Raw genomic sequence first — 21,523 nt, forward strand, 5'->3', positions numbered from 1 at the left:
ACCATACTTAAAAGCCACAGTTAACGTAACCCACTGAATCCAATTCAACATCGTGACAGGACGACAGCACTATGCATAAGGCAGGAAACAACTCTGCATAGGATACCAGAAACAACTGTGAGAATTTAGAAGAATGCATTTCTCTGCATATACAACTATTGATGAAGTGCATATTTTATTCAAAGCATCCACCTGATTTCTGAACTCTCATTCTTTTACAGGTCAAAAGGAGCTTAAGTCTATCCCCACACAATCTGACACGAGGCATGAACCAATCCTGGTTGGGTAGCTAGTCCATCATAGGGTACAATGATAAATACTGTACCAGCACACTCATTCATATTCAGCTCAGTTTAGATTTATATTACTATTAGGGGAGCAAACTGGCATAGTGATTAGCAATACTGCCTCACAGGTGTAGAGTCCTGGGTTTGACCATTCTCTCCTTAGCAGGTATTCTGATTCTTCCCCCATGCCTCAAACATATGCAGATTAGGTTAACTGGAAACATGTGCATGAGTGTGCCCTATGCCAGTCTGACAAACTATCCAGGTTTAGTTCTTGTCTGCTACATGGTTGTGTCAAGATAAGTAATTAGATAGTTTATTCTTCATTTGCCAGTTTACCTTATCAGCCTGTCTCTGGGATTTAGAAGCAACACAATCCATTTAAAAAATACTCATATGTGGTGAAAATGTGCAGACTCACAATAGATAGTGACATTGAAACTAACATCTCAGTGTGTTTTGCCCTGCATCACCAAGCCAACAATATCTTTAGTCAAAATTTAATAAAAGCATGGTTAACACTAAAAAAGAATTTAAAATGTATTTCATTGTGTATTAGGTACACTGATGAAACACATGTGATCTTCCAATAAAAGAAAATTGTGGCTGAATTGTCATATGAAGTTGAGATATGAAGGCCCTATGTAGGTTTGTAACTTGAACGACAACTTCACAGAATGCATTAGATATGTCTGGATGAGAACTGGACACTGCATTGGTCAGACATACCAGCAATTAATGCATTTGGGGATGGTGAGAATCTGGGCAAGGAACTAGTAACTGTTGTAGCTATGAAGAAGAAGCTTCCTATTCTGCCCTCACACAGTCGGGTCTCCGTAAAATCCTACATGACAGCCAGATGAGTGTAGATTCTGCTTGAATGACATCTTCTAATAGCTGAAAACCAAACTTCTTCTTGTGTGATCTCTACTTCAAACCAAGAAGCTTCCTAAATGTTGAAATGTTGAATTCTGCCAATTTATATCAATGTCTCCAAACACCAGCCTTAGAGTTATAATCAGCAGTAGACAGGACTTTGAACATCTAATCTTAGCAGCAGTTAAAACATCTTCCTGTTGCCTATGGTGCTACTTTCACCATCTCTAATGTAGAAAGACATTACTCTGCAAATCATCATTTCTTTTCAGCTGGATTACCATAAATACCTTCAATTAATACGTTTGTGCATGAAAAATTAACAGTTTGCAACACAATCAGAGAGGGAATCTGGAAATCCGATTGCCTAATAACAATGAAGGAGTATCTAAAAGAACTAAAATTAAAAAAAGAAAACAGTGTGTAAAAGCTCCACTAGGCCTTGCAAAATATAATTTCTTCTATGACTATTCCAAAGTCACTTCAATACGTTCTCCCTTCCTCTAGCCATTGTCTTTTCTCCAAGTCCATTGTCTCTCTATCGGAATTCTAGTAGAGCACTTTACATTCTCCAATTAAGCTAACCTTACCAAACCTTTGGAATGTGGGAGAAAATCCAGAGTACCTGCACAAACACAAAGCGAATATACAGTATAAACTTCACACAGACATGAGTCAAACATAGTCTGCCGGAGCAACTAGACATCTGGGATAGGTACTGTCCTACTGAAACACCCTGTATTGTTACTAGACTAGATTCTGTGGTGTAAAAAAATCTCAGACCTGACCCCTTTTTTATGCTTGCACTCTGACACTTTATTTCAAATCAAAACCAGGGATGCAGGAATAAATCAGTTAATGCTATGTAGCAGTGGCTATAGAAGAATGGCAAGAGTGTAACTAAAAAGGGGAAAACCAAATTATGATTCAGCATTTTTTAACGGTTTCAGTTATAGTCATTGTGTGAGCTTGGAGGTCCAGAAAATTCCTGCTGCTCTGCCCTGTTGTCCCCATGCATAATTTTTACCAGAGCTTGATATTCTAGATGCTTCAGACCCATGTGAAGATAGGAGTTGTGGTGAAATGCTGATGCTTTGGCTGTTTGGTATGGAGATGTGTCCTACACTGATGAGTCTCTTATTGTGAACAAGGCAGTGTTTGCTCTTTTTGGTTGTAGTATAGACAATTTCACTATGCAATTTGCAAAAGAATAAGAAGTGAAAGACATACATTAAATAAAAACCATGCCACTGTATGTCTACCTGAACTATTAAGGCACGCTTTTGTCTTAGAATTAATACACATATGACGTAGCTTAATATTAAGGCTCATATTTTTTTTTGCTATAATATAAAGTGTACACTGATGGGTGTAAATAATTAAAGGGTGTGCATTTGGTATGAAAGGCCCCACCTGCATTATGAATTCACATGCTGCTTTGAAGATAACTGTAAAGTGTAGTAATGACAAGTGATTGCAAATCACTGCATTAGGAATAACAGAGTTTTGCAGACATTAATATGCAAACAGCTTGCCGGTGAATGTGGCAACATGCCAGGCTGTTGACAGAAAATGAAAATAACATTTACTTTGTCAACATAAGCAGTAGGAGGCAGGGAATCAGCCTAGCACTTCACAGCAAGCCTTCCCGCTCTGCAGCATTAACCATCTGAGAATTAACACCAGCCTACCCAGACAGTCTACTGGAAAAGCATACTTATGATAGGAATATGCTTTAGATTCATATGGCTCTAAAAGCAATAAGGATACAGAAAAGGGTGCAAAGTGTACACTTCACATGTTACGTCACATCACTGGAGTGAGGAGTACATTGACCAGTTCTTGTAACTTTCTTAGACTGATCATGCATTACATGAATAACAGAAAATAACAATATAATAAATAAATATACACTTGCAGACCTGATCTTGGGTTAATAGCAAATAAAAAAAGGAAAAATAAATAAATGAAAACTTGGAGAACTTTCCATAGAAAGATCACCCATTTTGAGTTTCTCAGAGATGCTGGATGTGATAAATGACAGCACCCTACACACTTCAATGGGAACGAGTAGAGTGCAGTGAAAGGGGCAGTTGTAGCTTTACATATACGTACTAGCATTAAAGTGGCTCGACAGGAGGCACAGGAGATACGTTTCTCACAGCTCTGAAGACTTGGAGTCAATTCCTGTCTGTCATCAGCTATGTGGAGTTTGAACATTTTATGCAGGTTTGTATTTGTGTTTCTCTGGCTCCCAAAGAAAGCTCTGCTATGTTATTTAAGTGCCATCTTAAAATTGGTCTGCTAGGGGTGTGCATGTCCTGCAACTCCCAGTGACCAGAGAAGAGATCATTTTTAAATTGAAAGTATCAACAAGAGTGAATGGCCTGGAATAACCTGACTACTAGGTGACATCTCAATTTATGGTCCTAGGCCTGCACTGTGCCTGATGCTGCTGGAGTGGGCTCTGGTCACAGAGACCCTGAACTGATTTAAAAATATCTGATAATGGATTTGAATGACATAATACTTATTCTTTTTAAAGGCATTCTAACAGTGAAACCTGTTTATTTAGATTCATTTGGTGAAAATGCTTCACGTGTGAAGCAAAAATGTCCATTTTTTGGAGGATCTCAATCTATGGTGTTCTATATTCATGTACATGAGCCCCCCCCACATCTGTTCAGCAGAACAATAAAGTGTGCAGCTGGCTCCGATGAATTATCTGTTGCATTGCAGGTTAGCAAGCCTCCGATTTTCTCTGTCTCAAGGGAATTCTTCACAGCGCTCCAGCACTGATGGCACATTTATCACAGTGCTTTGTGAATTACACAGACAGTGAGTCCCTTATGGGTTTGTTTCAGTTTAATCCCCAGCAGTTCTTTTGTTTTTCATTTGCATTTCAAAACTGTCTCAAGTTGCATGAGCCATGAAGAAAACACCCAGATACGAACAGCATGTTTTGACTCCTCTGCTGGTAATTAACATTGCAGTGTTGCCCTTATATTTTAACACAGACAGGAAAGGGAAAGGGAATAAATGAGACACTTCTTCAGATATATCCCACCATAAAATATAAAATGAAGGAGAAAAATCAGGGGAAGTGTATTGTAAAAGTTTACCTAAAAGCCTACTAAGGCTTCAATTTGCTCTCCAAGGATAGAAATTGAAATATATTCCATTACCAGTCACAGCAAAGCTGATAATATTAAACTCAAATGATGGGCTACTTCAGTATGTGAGATATTTGGGCTACAGGCTCACTTCAAGGCTGCATTGCCTCCATTTGAAGTGTGCCTATTTTCTTATTTTGTTTAGTTTTTCTCCATAACTTATTGGCATGTTAAATGGCATGACTAATTTGACCGTGTTATCAACTGATGTCTCATCCAGGCAGTGTTCCCACTTTATATCCACTATTGTTAGATGAGTATTCAGAAGCCATAACAGGAATAAGTGGTCTTAAAAATATATGCATGTTAGTGACCATTTGAATACAAAATCTGTGATAAAAATTACTTGAAGGGAGCGAAAAAATGGGGGAAAGTCATCTGCATTCAGAGCTAACTTGTCCTTTTATTCATTTTTAGTTAATGGGCAACTCAATGCACTCTTAGTGAGCAAGGGTATGTGTGACAGTGCCCCATACAAAATGAACCCCTGTCTTGTGCCAAGTGCTCCCAAGATAGACTTGGACTTATTTGAGCACAAGTTAACTCTCTTTACTCACAACTGAAATAAATGATTTGAAACATTTATATTTGAAACAAAAAAATTGTGATCACTCAGTAATTTGCAGATCTCCAGCATTTTGTTTAATCTAACTATGCACATGCTACACTTTTGTCTGACTGGTCATTATATCGGGGGCATACAGGGAAGTGAGATGGGGACTGAAATAGCAGATGCTGCTGTTATTTTTATGTGTGAGTATTAAGTAGTAGATTGATTTGCTTTTGAATGTGTCTTGTCTGAGTTCAACTGGGTAAAAAATGGCGTACGCTTCTGGTTTCCCTTTAAGCAATGCCAATATCCTGATGTTCAAAGAAAACAAGAGAGGCAATTATTTATTTCTAGTGCAAGAAAAACTGTTGTTTTTTTACTGGTGACTTCAGCATCATCTCTTCCACATAAGCCACAAAATATATCTGTACATACTGTAAATATATGCATATGCATGCATAGGAAATATTAGCAATATGCAGGAATGCAGATATATGGCACAACCCTAACAAACAAACAATAAAAATCAAGAGGAAAAAAATCAACTTGACCTTTAAAACAAAAATTTACTGAAATACTTACATCAACATAATTTGCATTAATGTAATCAGAATTTTGTTCTCCCTCAAGGGCTTGCAGCCTGACACGGGAATGATCATCTAAAAATGGAAAAGAAATAAGCACATACATGAAAACTCAAGGTCCTGTGCAGTTAGAAAACAGTCTACTTTGATAACACGTCAATGGTTTATTCTAAATATAACCGCCCCACGTTCCTAAAATAAAATGCTTAAAACCGAAGTCAAGTTTTAGATTTATGTTAGAATTTATGACACAAACATGTCATATATACAGTACAACTTTATAAGAATGAAAAAGACAAATTACTAACCATATTATTTTTGCAAACCATAGGACAGTCCTGATTATCATATCAAAGTGTGGCTTAACTGGGTATTATTAAAGTAGAATAACTAAGTGATGCCTTCAAGAAATCTCTACTTGCTTTGGAAAATAAACAATCCACCTCATCCATGTGTCCCAGCATGCCATAATTACATAAATACTGGATGGTGCAGTGATTTGTGCTGCTCCTTCATGGTTTCAGGATAGAAATTTATACCCTCTCCTTTTGCCTGCATGATTTTACTACAGGTATTTTAGTCAAAAGACCAAGGCCAATGTCCAACAACATGAATGTAAAGTGGACTGGCATCTCCTTTTTGTCCTGCAATAGACAAGAATCTGTGAAAATTTGGTGAAATATACCTATGGAGTTATCAATATTTACCATTGTACAATGCACTATATCTTATCCCGGAGACTTTCACTGCTACAGCAGCAGTGCAGTTACATTTTGAGTGGGTTGTGTACGTGAAAGGCCTTTTTAATTGTTACAACAAAGGCTGATGAAGCTAAGAATATAGGAAGATTTTGCAAGGAAATATGCTTCATACATTTACTTTACTTATTTGTGCTCATTTTCAACAACTACAATTTGGGTTAACACTGCAACATAAAGATTGTATACCTTGTTTAGACTGTTTAAAAAGGAATCTGCTTCTCTAGAGCAACTGATGTTGAAAATATGTATCCTATCAGTTGGTGACTATTGCTTCTGTCATATTCCTTTTTTATTTACTACATACATCCTTTATAAATTATGTAAAAACTAAGTCATAATTCTCATGCATTCATACTTCCTGTTGATTATAAATAGTCTGGAAATTCCTAATCTCCACATAAAAAGAGAGATTCTTGCTCTGTGTATGCACACAAAAAATGTATGCATACAGATGTGTATAAAAAAAAATATAAACTTCCTGATTCAAATTTCTTTGTACACCTCCATTTCAGAACTGGTTCCTGTCTTGCACCATATGCTGTTCGGAGAAACTCAGATCTCCACAACTGTGCAATGCATCAAAAGGAGTTGAAAAATAAAGAGACAGACAGATTGAGAGATATATATTTTTAAATGACAAAATACTACATGTAAAGCTGAAACTAATTTAGTATGCCTTAATTTTCCAATTTTAATTGTGTTGGATAGAACATATGGAATGTCTTGTGTTTCTCTGGGATTTTCTTGCTCGTACCAAACAGAAAATGTGATGGCGGTTCATGGGAGTGGAAAGTGAATTATGAGAATGGATAGCCCCAAAGCTCTCTGTTGATTGTTAGCCTCAGATTGGTAATGCGGGTGAGGACAAGTAAAGAGTGAACACTTTACAAAGCCAGAAAAACTGAAAAGTGTACGTAATACAAATAGAGTGTCAAAAAATATAAGATAGGCCTTACAAAAAAGTCAGCATTATCAAAGAAACACTAAACAGCCAGCAAAATTTGAAATTAAAGGCATCAGAACGCTAACCTTCAATTTCAGCAAAAAAAACAAAAAACAAAAAAACAACATAATGGCCAGTTTTCTGTATTGATTTCTTCATTTTCTTGTGTCACGTGAGTGCTACAGCATTAATGTTGTTGAGCAATACAGCCATATAGAGATGGCCAAGTGCAGATAGTACATTAAGGAAGAGGCAATCTACGATAGTCTAACAACGTATAATAATGATGAGATTTCTGATTTGTGATATAGTAGAATCCTCATGTAGTATTGCTCTAGGGGCTTAAAGGTGTTAAATGATGGAAATTATCACTGAGTTGTTAGGATTCTGTTACGACAGGACTGAGTTTGCTGTGTTTGTCTTTTATAGTTTCACTAGTTATTTTTGTGATTACTAATTATGATCCAGTCTAAATGCATCCTGATTTGTTCTATTTAATTTTTGGAATTTTATTATCCTTTTTGTTGTTTTCAGATTGTTACTCTTTTCTTGAATGCCACCGTGTTGCTGATAGCAACAGTACCATTGGTAAACCAACAGCAGAACAGGACAGCTTGTACAACTTTGCGTTTAATTTTTTAAATACAAAAAAGGCCATGTTTACACTGCAGCTCAATCACTAATATGTGACATGGACCCGATCTTCTTAGAGAAGTATGAATCACTACTTTTCAGAAGGTATACACATTGCTTTTGCAACCACTCTTTTACATTCAAAACCTCTCCACCTGATACAGTGATAGGCCACAGTAATACAAGCTTACTTACACTCACTCCAAAATGTTGTCCTCAGTTGTTATCCTATTACAATACCCTTAGCAAAAGCGGGTCTGCATGTGCTATAAAATTCAATAATTGGTTTGTACAGCTTCAATCTGTTTCACTGTGGTTTAGCTCTATCATGTAATCATTACCCCTATATATTTTTATCGTGTAAAACGCCACCAAAATCTGGTAATGTAGAATGTTGATTGGCACTATGAACTTAGTACTGTCAAGCAGGTCACCTTGGCTTTTCAAGGACCTAAGGTTTTAAAAACAAATGTAGTGTAGTGTAATCAGTTCACGTAAAATCACAAGCAGGCACCACACTACCATTTAGTGTAAATCTCACTGTGTAGGCTATGTAAAATGTAATTAACAATGTAGAATGTAACGGGCAAAAAGGAGCCCCTGCCATAAACACTCTATCCCATGGGTTGTGCAGTTCCTGATTTCAGTTATGTAAATCCATGCACTGGGAATGGTATTACAATGTTTTTCACACAGCATGAAGTAATTAGTTCACAGCCTGTACCAGCTTCCCACATGCAGAAAAGAGAAGATGGCACAGAGCTGTTCATGGGTGAACAGTACATTGCAGGAAGGTGGCACACGCACAACAAACCTGATGATGTATGACAATGTGGAAATAAATAGTCAATTTTCTTTGCTTGATTCTGACATTCATCTGAGATTGCAGGAACAGCAATGTAATGTGGAACTTGACTGTTTACTGTATGAGGCACAGTTTAAGAAAACATAATCAAATGATTTGAGGGCACATCTGCCGTTAAACTACTCTGTCTATTTAAGTTCGATATGTGTGCCAACACTGCTCATAAAAAATATGATTCAGGAACACATGGCATAAGAAAAAAACTATGACTTATGTAGGCATGTGCTACTAGGTCTTCTGCATTTTTGAACCATCTACATTTACAATGGTTTGCCAGCAGAAGCATACTGATTACTCTGGCACTGTATTAAACACTTTCCCCCAGTTTTGTGCGGAGCATCATTTGTTGCAAGCCATGGCAGAACATAATCATTGATGAAATGGAACTGGATAGAAGAAATGCGGAATCTATGCATGCTGGAGCCATGGTGATGCATAGGACACTTGGGGAAAATGTACACCACCACCCACAATAGCCACTAGGAACAGAAATACGAACAAACAGGAAATGTATCTTTACCTAAAGAAAAACAGTACCAAGAATCTGTGATAAAATGTATGACTTACAGGTTACTTTTGTTGTTAAAAGCATGACTCAGAAACAGAGAAGTCATTTTTTCTTAAATTTGTTACTTATTTGGTACGTTTTAAGGCTTTTGTTTTCATGTTTGGACAAATGCCCCTTTAGCTCTATCATAAAAAGTAAGAACAGGCTACATATTTTTTTAAATTAATAAAATATGATTCACTATAGAATACAGATTGTTGTGGAAAAGTAATATACATGACATAATTCTGAAGAAATAGCTATGCCTTGTGTGGAGACTGGCTCGGACACAGACAGGCAGACATGCTCATGTCACCCAACACACGTTTATTTACACTATTATTTACAATTATTGTGCCACAAACCCCAATCTTCCCCAAAGTCCAGGCCAACCGCCTCCTTCTCTCGTTCTTGCACCTTGTCCTACTTCCACCCGCCTCCAGCCTCGAATGAAGGGAGGCGGCCCCTTTTATCTGTACCTGGATATGTTCCAGGTGTACACCGGCAATCGGAAATGCCGGCTGTCCTCCTGGAAGCACACCGGGTGTTCCCTCTCTTCTTCCCCCCAGTACTTCCTGGTGTGGCGGAAGTACTGGGGTTCAGGGTCCTTCAGGCAGGGGGATGCCCCCTGGCGGTGACCAGGGGCCCCTACAGGGTTGGGCTTCTAAGCCCTGTACCCATGGCCCCCAATACAACCAGGGCGGACGCCCCCTCGCAGTCTGGAGGAGGAATGAGCCCATCTCCGGTCTTCCTGGGCGTCCTGGCTGGGCATGAGCCCCGTCCGGGAGCCACACTTGAAAAACAATAAACATCCTTTAAAAGACTCAAGCTTGTTCAGACAAGAATTGTTCCTTATGTTCAATAGTAGCACCAAAAAAAATGTTATATGTGGCAACACGCTAAATATGAGAACATTAAACAGTGGTCCTACTGTATTCTGTTAAGGTCTAATGGGACTCATTGTTTCCTGGGATTTGTGCAAGGACTCAGTTGCCTTGATACATCTGAAGAAGTATCTTATCAAGCAGACATTGTAAACTTGTCTTCTAACCTAACTGACAGCACAGAGTTACAGTAGAAAGCTACATACAATATGTAGTTTGTATATTTATAAACAAAATAGCTGAGCTACCCATCTAAGACGTGTTGAAATCTAAGTAATCCACATATATTTCAGTGTTAATGTATGCAGCGCACCATGCAATATACAGTATGTCTGTTATATGCTATTTGGTATGGGATTCATGAAAGCAGTGTTTTAATGTTTTTGATGTTCCATCTTTTGAAATCATAGAGACATTGCAACCAGATGGACACACAGACACTTATTCTTTTACAGAGGTGAATATAAAATGTGTATGGGCCAAAATTCCCTTGCTTTACTTTTTCCATTATATTTTTTCTGTGTGTCTAGTCAAACACCCCTACATCTAAAATGAGATCATCAAACTACCTTTGGGAGCATTCTCACTCTAGGCACCATCATTTCACATCTAATAGACTGAAATTGTCACAGATGCCATATTTCTAATGGCAAACAATTTCCTGTCAATAAAAAAATCCACTTATAGTAGAAGAGAGAATGGGTAGTATTTCCAAAGAAAGAAAACCTTGAAATGTATCTGATAAATGCTACAAATATCACTTAGGTTTTGGGAATGTTGTTTCTTCTTTCCTTTTGTAGCACAGACATAAGTCAAAACTTTTTTATTTTTTAATAATGAGATTGCCAACACATACTGCTTCTTTTCTTGTGTCTGAAACGTTGGAGCTCAGAAATGGTGTATATGGAGGAACTGTCAGCATTACCAAGATAAACTGGTATTCTTTAAGAATTATACTCCAAAATGATTCATTGAATCAAAAGGAGAAAGAAAAAGAAACAAACAGTCTCCAAGTATGTGATAAGATGCCATTATAATTTAATGGGCTGTCACATTTTATTTTAATAGCAAAAGATGTCTAAACTTATTTAAAGAATGAAATGATGAAAGATAACATCAAAAGCCTGTTTATTAACATGAAGATACATAAACAAATAGACAAAAAGACAGACAAATAGACAGAGTTATACTCACATGCAATGATATTCCCATATCTGTTTTTCATTCTGTTTTCGTCTTTCTTAGCGGATTCCCAAGGTGCAGACTGTCCCTCAAAGAAACTCTGGAAAAAAGGAAAGAAATATAAGAGTCAATACTCCCAAAAAATGCCAGTTAAATGATAAAATGAAACAAGCAACTAATATTTTCATTGGTTTTAACATCAAACTGCTCCTTAGACAATTCCTGCATCAAATGCACAACCTTCAAATGCAAAAATCCATCTTTTAACCCCAGGCATCAACCTCAACCTTATCATTGCCATAAAAGGGTTTTCATGACCCCAGTCAGCTCCTTTGTGAAATGCTCATAAAGGTTTTTGTCCATCACTGAAATATTTTCTTTTTATATTATAAGCAGTGAAAAATGTAAATTGTAAATCTATAATACCTATATTTAGCAAGGTACAGCATGATTTCACATGAGTATTCACTGGCAAAATGATCTGCTCCTTTCCTATATATGTAATATAAACATACACATACATGTATGGAAATATAAACATTGGATCAATGCTATTGTTTACACACACTTCTTTTCTAGAAAAGAATGAAATTAGCAGACTGGTTAGTAAAAGTATCCGAAAACAAAGAAGGGACACTCTCTTTGTTTCTGAATGAAAAACAGTCAGAAAAAATTATTTGCCTGGTTTAAATAGTTCTGAGGGATGAGGGATTTTTAACAAAGCGTATGTGGATAACACAGCTATAGCATACTGAATTTGATTTACTGTATTAAATCAAGACACCAAGATTTTGCCCTTTAATGCAGCATTGCTGTTTGCCTTTTACATACAATAAAAAAGTGAAAACCAGAGAAAATAACACAGATATAAGACTAAGCCCTTAAAAGCAAAACAGTAAGTACAACTTGAAGATTATTTTTATTATTCTTATTAAGGAAGAAGGAAGAAACAGAAAATATGGATATTTAGAGACAAGAGTGATAATGTAATGGATATTTCATTGTTATAGATTATTATTATCATTATAACTAGCTGTGCTAACCATTTAAGATGGGTTGAAATCCAAGTGATCAGCATAGTTCTTAGCATTAAGATTTAAAGTGCATCAAGCAATGCATATTTCTCTGATATATGCCATTTGGTATGGGATTCTTAAAAGCAGTGTTCATGTTTTTTGATGCACCATCTATTGGAATGGCAAATGTAGTGCATTTTATTAGTAAAAATGTTTGTGATGCACATCTGTTGGAATGACTGGGATATAACAACAAGACACAGGGACAGACATATATCCTTTTATTAAGATATACAACATTAGGGTTTGTATTACATTATTATTTTAATTTCTGATATTTTCATTTTGTACTGATGTGTTGCTTTTATTTCTTGTATTGATTTTTTTATACTTCTTTCATGGGTGCCACCATTTTTGTGGTGTGGGAAGTGATACCTTGTCTGCCAATGTGATGAGAGTGATTGCAGTACTTGCCTGTGCTATAAAAGATTGCAGTATGCACAGCAAGGTGTCTGAACTTTGGATCAAACAAAGAAAAGACCTTCATGAGAAACATGCACTCAAACAACAAATAACCAAAGAAAAGCAATTAGGGAAAACATTTACTACTTTTGATGTTTCATTTTATCGAAATGAATCTGTTTTTTATATTTGTAATGCAACAAAAAAAACAGTGAAGGTTTTGGTGAAGTGGCTTTGCTAAACATTCACAATTATTCTCCTGCCAACTCCTTATAGTAAGGTATTATAAACTTTTTTCTGGTTGTTGTAATATTTCTTCTCTGCAGTCTTTCATTTGTCCTATAGTGGCATCACATACTGTATATAAAGCCCTAGCTCTATCCATCTTTAATGGTAACACACAGCACCACTTTGATTATTTTGTTTTTTACAATTTTCATCAGCACATTCCAGTATTATTTATCTTCTTTGTCCTCAAAAGATGACATAATTTCTCCATTTGCAGACATTCATAAACTTGAGAGTAAGGACAACCTTTTAAACATGTTAAAAATAAGTTCAATGAACATGGTTTAAAATTGCACATTTGCAGAACACTATAAAGTTATTCTTTTAAAAGCATCACTGGAGAACCTATATAAAACCAAATGCTGCAGAAAACAAGATATTAAGACAAGCATGATTTATATAAATGGCACATTGCCAGAGCACTTGAGAACGTGTGAATTTGTATGAGTGTGGCCTGTGATGGATTAATTTCTGACATGAATTCAAAGTTGCCTGGGCAGGTCCCATGACTCATAAAATTTATCAAGTTTGGAAAATGCATGTGTGATTTACAAAGTTAAGAAAATATTATATACTGTTTGGCTTGGCTGTCTTATATGACAATTTATAAGCTTGTTAGTAATATTTTATACTTTTGGTTTCTGTGCTAAGCACACCAGTCCTGGTGCCATGTATCTTTAAGGGCATCAGTTGCCAAGTTCTGTCACCATCACACCACTAAGGAGCTTTTGGGCACTTAGTCTCCATCTCATTTTACAGTTTAAAGGCAAAGTCAATACTGGGTTCAGATTGCTTTAATCAGCTCCAAACAGTTTTATACCAACTTTCAATAATGAACATGGCCTTAGCTATAGCCAAAAGCAGCAGTGACTCTTTACATAACACTGCTAAAAATTGTAAGTGCCTCCTTGCCAGACTCTGGACTTGCAAAACCAGCTGTAATTTCTGCCTCCTTTTCTGTCATTACCATGCACATAATGCTGAATGTTCATTATTTGCATTTAACTTGTTACTTAAGGATATGAAAAAATAGACATAACCAGAAGGCTAGAAATTGTTAAATATTCATAATGTCCATGTGCAGGTCATATTTTCTATGCACAATTATTACTAATTATGAAAATCAACTTCAAAAAAAAAACTGACTTTCATGCAAAAAAGTCATATTCCAAGCATTCTGAAATAATAAGGCTCACAGAGCCCCATCTGAAAACAAAAAATAAATAAGGTTGGCTTCTAATGATTCCAGTTCATTTCCAATTCTATCCATGCGTGGCCGTGGGATATTACTAAGGATGGTGGGCAGCTAAGAAAATGTTTAAGATACAATAACAGCTACTTCAGTCACTATGAAAAATCAAGAATTACAAAAGATGTAATTAATCAACATTTTAAAATGCTAGCCTTTTACTGATAAAAGGGGAGATGCTACCAAGTGTATCTTGATTTAAATGACAAAAAAATGGGCTTCAAATTTATACCAGTTTAAAGGGCACAATGTGCTCCTGGCCTGGGAAAGCCTACATTTTTATGTTCTTGTACCACTGCCGTTTTCTTTTTTAGTAAGCTCAAAACAAACATCATTCCTGCATTTGCAATCACCTTCAGTGAGAATAAAGGGCAAAAATCTGAAGATGTAAAAAGTAATTTTAGCATGTGTGTGGTTGGTAACTTTATAATGTACTTTTTATGTAAAAAACAGAAAACAGTAATTTCACACAATTTATAGTACTTCGCATGGGCAACTACTGACTAAATCAAATAAATGTTCTCCAATTCACTTAATTAAGGGTGCTGAGGTCTAACCTGGCAGCACTGGGATTTATGCAGGAAACAGTCTTGGGCAGATATCCAGTATAGTGCATGTATAAGACACATACTGTACATACACAGCAAAACTCACTTACACTGATGCCAATTTAGAGTTGCCAATGTGCCTAGGATAAAACACCCCCTTGTCCCACTAAGGCTTGAGAAGAATGTGCAAACTACACACAGATAACGACTGGGTGGCAGGAAATAAACAGAAGATGTTGTACTTAGAGGTATATGCTACCAGTATTAAGCACTATGCTGTCATGTCACTTACCTTAATACTATAGATACTAAAATATACTTAACTTATTAAAGCAGCATGGTGGTACAGTGGTTAATTGGCCTATTGTGAGTCAACCCTATATTAGACAACACCATTTAACCTGGTTCCTGCCTAATGTGTGATGCTGTCAGGAAGGCTCTATTCTAGCCACAATAGTAAAAAAAAATAAGCAGGTATGAAAATGGATGGATGGAACTGGCCACATGTCCAGGGCAGGCTCCTGCTACTGAGACAGACTCTCACATCTCTCATAAAAGAAGAGAGTACAGAAATTGGATAAATATACTTGAACAAATACCGCAGGACTTTCATTTGTAGTCATTTATTAAACATGGTCAACAACCTATGATTGAACATTACTCAGCATGGAATGAAGGTAATATTACATTTGAAACAAAAAGAATCATTTGACAGAAAAAAAGTACACAGAATTGGTGGTAAACTACAAACAGATCGCCTAATGTGGTCATTAACGAAGTGAAATGCTGCCTGATGGTTCAGGCCCACAGGTCCATTTTTTAAAAGCAATCTTTTCCTAATCAGTTGTTGTCTGCAGAAATATCCCCTACTCATCTCTAATTGGTTTACATGCTTCTGGCTCTGCTGATCCATGTTGATGGGATGTCATCTGAATGACTGCATCATTTATGCCACTTATTTTAATTAGCTATATAATTCAGAGTCTTAAATCTCAGTGGCAAGAAAAAACACCAATGACAGGGGGTACAGGCAATAAGGATGGATAACAATGCTTTAAGGAAATGGCAGTACCAGCTGATTACCATAAACTGGACATCATTCCAAAGAGTCTGTTTAGCTACAAATTCAAAAAGCAGAATTAGAACTCTGCTTGACAGACCTGCTATGCTGATGCACATATTTTACTTAAAAAAGGTTTCTCTGTTTCAACATTGTGATCAGGAAGGTGGTAAGGATGCCAGTGAGGACTACAATATACTACTTGAAACAAGATGCTCTTTCAGACCTGTAGATCAACTTTCACCTGTGCAAGTTGGCTCAGTCTTGGGCGGATGGCTCTGAAGAGACAAGCTTAAAGCACTGTAGGGGAAGGGAAAATGAAGTGACAATCACAGAGCATCACACTGTGTACCATTGATGGGAACTGCCACCTTATTTGATTTTTTTTTAGACGTTGGCTTTAACAGAGCTGAACAGCACTGTTCCATTTCTTACTTGAAATCTTGATATATTTCCATTCATTTGTGTTTACATACATGGTTGCATATAAAAATGTTTGAGGTAAACTAACTCAACAAGGCAAAGAATATAAAATGAAGGATGTTTACAATAATAAGCCACCCCTCAGTCAATTTCTATAGCTGCTTATCCAGTTCAGGATCGAGATGTGGACAGATTTTGTTGTGGCAGAGAGACATGCAAGGCACAGTATAAATAAGTGAAGGAATACAACTTTATTACTGTTAACCAAACAAAGTTGTTAACAGTCTGGCTTAGTGTTTGGGCCTCAGACTGATAATAATGTACACTGAAAAGTATACTATCACAAGATTATATATATATAAAAAATATAAGCATATGATAATATGGAACACATTTACACAGAACATACAGTAACATGATGATAATATATAAAACTATATACTCTTTAAATATTTACAGTAAACATAATTTAGGTATAATAGAGGTGGCTGGAGTTCTGGGGAAAAAGAGGTGAATCAAAAGTTATGACTGACCAGTGAAGCTTCTGACATACTAAACGGTTTTTAAAAATGATAATAAATGTAGTCTTTGATAATACTACTTGCTCATTTTCTGCAATGGGAAAAAATAGCAAGGACTTGCCGGTCAATCTAAGGAAGTCTAGTTGAGGGACATTATTGGACAGCATCTGACTATGACAGTTATTAAAATAATCCCAAAACAACACAGCTGCTGTTAAATTTGCTTAATTAACTTAATGACCAACCATAATATAAACTCTGACCATGAATCATACCGTAATTATTAGATTTGTGTGTGTGCCTTTTTAAAATTCTAATGTTTTAACCACTATTTATTAAGAGCCGTCATTAGCACCACATCCCATGTTTATAGGGTGTGGCTTCATGGGTCATGACCCACAGTGCAATGGGATAAAAGGTCAGCTGGGAGCTCCTTTCATTGCTCGATCTACGGATACAACCTCTTAAAGAATTATTTTCTGTTGTGTTTCTTGCATGTTTGACCTCTTTGCCTGTTTTCTCGACTCTGATTCTTATCTAATGTTAAGATTTGAGTAAGTTTTTTATGCATTTCTCCTGGTTAGCTCAGTAAAAAAAAATCAAGGGTTTGTTCCTTGGCAGGACACATACAGTGCTAAGGACTTAACAAAAAATACAATATGACAGTAAGCAGAGCAAAGTGAACCTTATTAGAAAAAATATTTGACATGGCTTTTTCTTATGTCACAGATTAAAACAATTATAGTCAATTTACATTTCTGAAAAAAATTAACCACTCTTAATTATCATCTATCCATTTATTTTTTCTACTCAGGCAGTGGTTGTGGGAACCAGGTGTATCCCAGCAGCATCAGACACACACAATGAGGTGAAATATTCTAACACACACACACACATACACACACCTTTAGGATTGAGATTTGTAACTAAATAATTCTGTGACTATTTTACTATTCAATCTTTTATTTGCACAACTCATCAGTATGAAGCAACTATTGCCTTCCTCTTCTAACACAAGACAGTGAAGTTCCTCCTTGACATGGTGTATGCTGGAAAGTGAAGGTTTGAAATGATGTGTGTTGGGAAATGGAGTCTTGGTTTTTAAATAGTTTGCACATGTAATTCATTAAAAATGGACTTTGTCCACAGCCAAATCTAGCTGCTCCTTGATGCAATGTGTGCTGTTTTTTGTTATTGTTATATTTATTTCCCTAAAAACAACCAGTTTCTTGGCTGAAAAATTGTCAGAATGGTTGGTCTTGAGTTCAGGTTTTGCCATTGTTAGGTGCACTCCACCCACACTTGAATGCACTGGCTTCTACTTAGAAAAGCCAAACCACGTCATTTGACAACAGGCCTCTGCCAATGCTGGATGTACAATAGTAGAGCAATACATACATACTGTGTAACAATTACAAATTCTTCAGCTCAATGATCAGATCCTTTATTGATTGTGGGAGCCACATTATACCAATACAATAAACAGGAAAGAAGAGGGCCAAAACTTAACCATGAGGCAAGAATCATCTTTAAAGGGAAACTAAGTCCATTCACTGCAGGGTACACACAGGAGTAACTATATACATTGGCTATATTTAGATATAGCAATCCATTTAATAGTGAGAAGAACACTAAGTAACAGCTGGGAATTCCTGATTTCATAATGCAAGTTAGAGGATGAAACTATGCCATCAGTCTTTCATAAAACACGCCCCCTTGCATCCTTCACTCCATTTCCTTGATCCATTACAAGGGTAATGAGGAAAAATAATGCCCATTGAAAAACACACTCATGCCCACACCCTTACTCACTCACACTAAGACAATTTACAGATGCCAATCAATCTTACCAACATAAATTTTGAGTGGAAAGGAATTGTAAAGAAAACTTTATAAAGCAGTGTGCTGCAGTGGTTTGGGCACTGGACCTTAAAACCATTAAGTGTGCCAATTTATTACCCACCCTAGATCACCCGGTAATACTGAGAAAGTCACATAACTCATTTAACCTTTCTAGTTTGGTGAGTTGTGTTGGCCACATGATTCTGTTAAATATATATACAGTATATATGTATGTATGCTAGCCAATGAGAGAATTACTTAACAAATTTAGATCAGTTTTTTTTCTAGAATTTTCTTGAACATTACGGTTGATTTTGCGACTTCTCTCATCATGCTAAACATTATAGTTTGGTTGCGGCACTGATTTCTTTGTGCGAATCCGACATACAGGCTGCGGGCCAAGAGGAGGGGTGTGGGGCCCTCAGGAGTAAGGAGCTGGGCGGGTCCATCTTCACTCACACTCCAGCCTCCATTTGAGTCGCTGTACCTCTTGCCACATGTTGGAGCGTTCCTTGCCTCAGCTTTGCTAGCGATACCTGTTTGTTCAGCAGACATTATCATCTAGAGATTGTTAAAGGGTAACGTTTCACGTTTTTGAGAGAGAGAGAGATAACAGCTACATGTGTTTTAGAAGGTACCTGCTCATTGGCAGAGATATCATGGCCACTTGCTGTTTTCCCCACATGACGGACGCACTCCCATCAAAGCTGAACACGATCAGATACAGTGGCAACGTTTGACATTGCAGCATACCTACCTTCCACTTGGCCAGAGATACCTTGCCAACTTTTCATATTTCTGGCAAAGTGATCACAGGGATTACAGTGATTACATTCTCACCCTGACAGCAAAAAAAAAATGTATATCAAGAGGCCTCGGATACGAAAGCTATCAATATAAATTCTTCTCAATACAAATTATTATATATATTTTTGAATTGATTTTTAAAGTTTGCCCTGTTTCACTATTACGTGGGCGGAGCAAAACAGACATACAAAAAGAAAAGGGAAATGCAAACTGCACATTCACAGTGACCAGGTAAGCAATCCACATTGTAGTTGTGAGACAGCAGTAATTTCTACAAGAAAACAATTTACCTTTTTCATTTAACTGACAGCACATTTTTGAAACATTCCAGAATCTCTGGAGAAAACCTACCAGGGAAACTTGCATTCCTCACATAAAAGGCACCTCACCAGATTCTAAGTAATCTCAAGCAGGATTGTTCCCTGTTACAGCAATGTGCCACCTGTGAATCATTTTCTTTCACTACAGATTTATAAACACTTAAGTTACAAATGTTTTTTTATATACACACCCCATCACATTAGTCTAGGCACCTGCAATTGAGAAGGTGTCATCATCTCTGATATTTATTCAGTTTCATTATCTTCTTAATGGCTTACTAATTAGTTCTAATTAACTGCTGAAGAAGAGGTATTAATGAGGTAACAACATTATGCCACTTTTCCGTGTAAATGAAGATAAACAAACTTTTACAACTTTAAATATAAAATGATGAAATAATTCACTCTCTAAATAAAATTACTTTTGTCCTCTACTGGCGACAAGAAACATTCTTTAATCACTGGCCAGCACTGAATTTTGCCTGAGTAGATCTCTCAAATATCTCATGTCACTGCACAGCTTCGCACTGTACTACCTGTGAACAGACAAGTTGTTAGATTTCAACTGTCACACGCATGTCCTGCTGTTTTGATTCAGTTCTTGCCAATAGGCAGCACCACTGGGATCCACCAGTCAGACTTAGGCATCGCTGCTGTGCTCTGCACATAGACTCCACCGAGCGATCCTGTGGGGAAATGCATTTGTTGAATATGTAATTGCAAACATCATTTTTCATTTTTAATGATACTCTCATTAGAAACTGAGCCTTATAACTCAATGCTGGATTTTTGTGATGTACTATTAATTTCCAATTAACAGTCTTCAATGAACATTTAGGAAAAATAATTTGGATTCATTGGAAAGATTAAAAAATTTAATTATTTGCTATTTAGTATTATATTCTTAGAGTGCATATATATGATATGTATAAACTGAAGACAGTTAAAAGAAGGCACTTTTTGTGTAGCTTAGTATAACATATTTTTACTTTTGTTTCAGACATATGCCATCACTACTTTAAGCCACAGGGATTTAATATTATGTTGTGGGGATGTGGAATGCACTCACTGAAATCCCCTTCTAGGTATCAACCTGTGTGCTAAAAAAGCTATAAGCTGATCAAGCTAAATGGGCATCCCTCCAGCATGGATGGTTTGTATATCGCTTAGCTGATGCCACCCCTCTGTGGCAGCTCAAATTCATAAAAGCTCATTACCCACATCTAGTTCTACTCAGAAAGAACTATCCATTCATCTATTTTCTGTGCCTGCTTCTTCCAATACAGGTATATAAGGACATGAATATAAGCCCGTTACACCAAGTACAGGGCAGGGGTTGGGCTTTAAGATACTTGAGTAAAGAGGGTACTGGTAATACTGAGTGGAGTAGATGTGAGTATACCTGAGTCAAATATCCTGTAGCACACAGTATATATAGCTATCTGCAACCCAAAATAATGGGAGGAAAAACTGGGAATCTGGGGATTGCATGACTGTTTAAAAGAAACCAGGGGGCCAGTATTATACTTACAGCCACTAGAAGGAGCTCTGAGGGGAGTGCCTCAAAAGTTTCAAACATTATTATTATAAGTGAGTATCAGGCTTTACCTTCAGTGATTTCTAGCCCTGTTTAAAATATCATTCCAGCCAGAAACTCTAACTTGGAAGAAGCAAGGTCTCAACTATTAGAAGTAAGACAGAA

The 21,523-nt window shown here is 36.7% G+C and overlaps 1 protein-coding gene across 1 annotated transcript in view; it reads right to left on the bottom strand.

Moving 5' to 3' along the window:
• The window catches only part of ptprma (protein tyrosine phosphatase receptor type Ma), a 796,186-nt gene that overhangs the window by 91,580 nt on the left and 683,083 nt on the right, over positions 1-21,523 (bottom strand). The window contains exons 21-22 of the mRNA XM_051929399.1: positions 11,298-11,385; positions 5,469-5,545 (exon numbers count right to left, since the gene is read on the bottom strand). Coding sequence (XP_051785359.1) covers positions 5,469-5,545; positions 11,298-11,385 — 165 coding nt within the window. The remainder of the gene's footprint in view (positions 1-5,468; positions 5,546-11,297; positions 11,386-21,523) is intronic.

This window comes from Erpetoichthys calabaricus, chromosome 6, assembly GCF_900747795.2.
Source record: "Erpetoichthys calabaricus chromosome 6, fErpCal1.3, whole genome shotgun sequence".
NCBI classification, from domain to species: domain Eukaryota; kingdom Metazoa; phylum Chordata; class Cladistia; order Polypteriformes; family Polypteridae; genus Erpetoichthys; species Erpetoichthys calabaricus.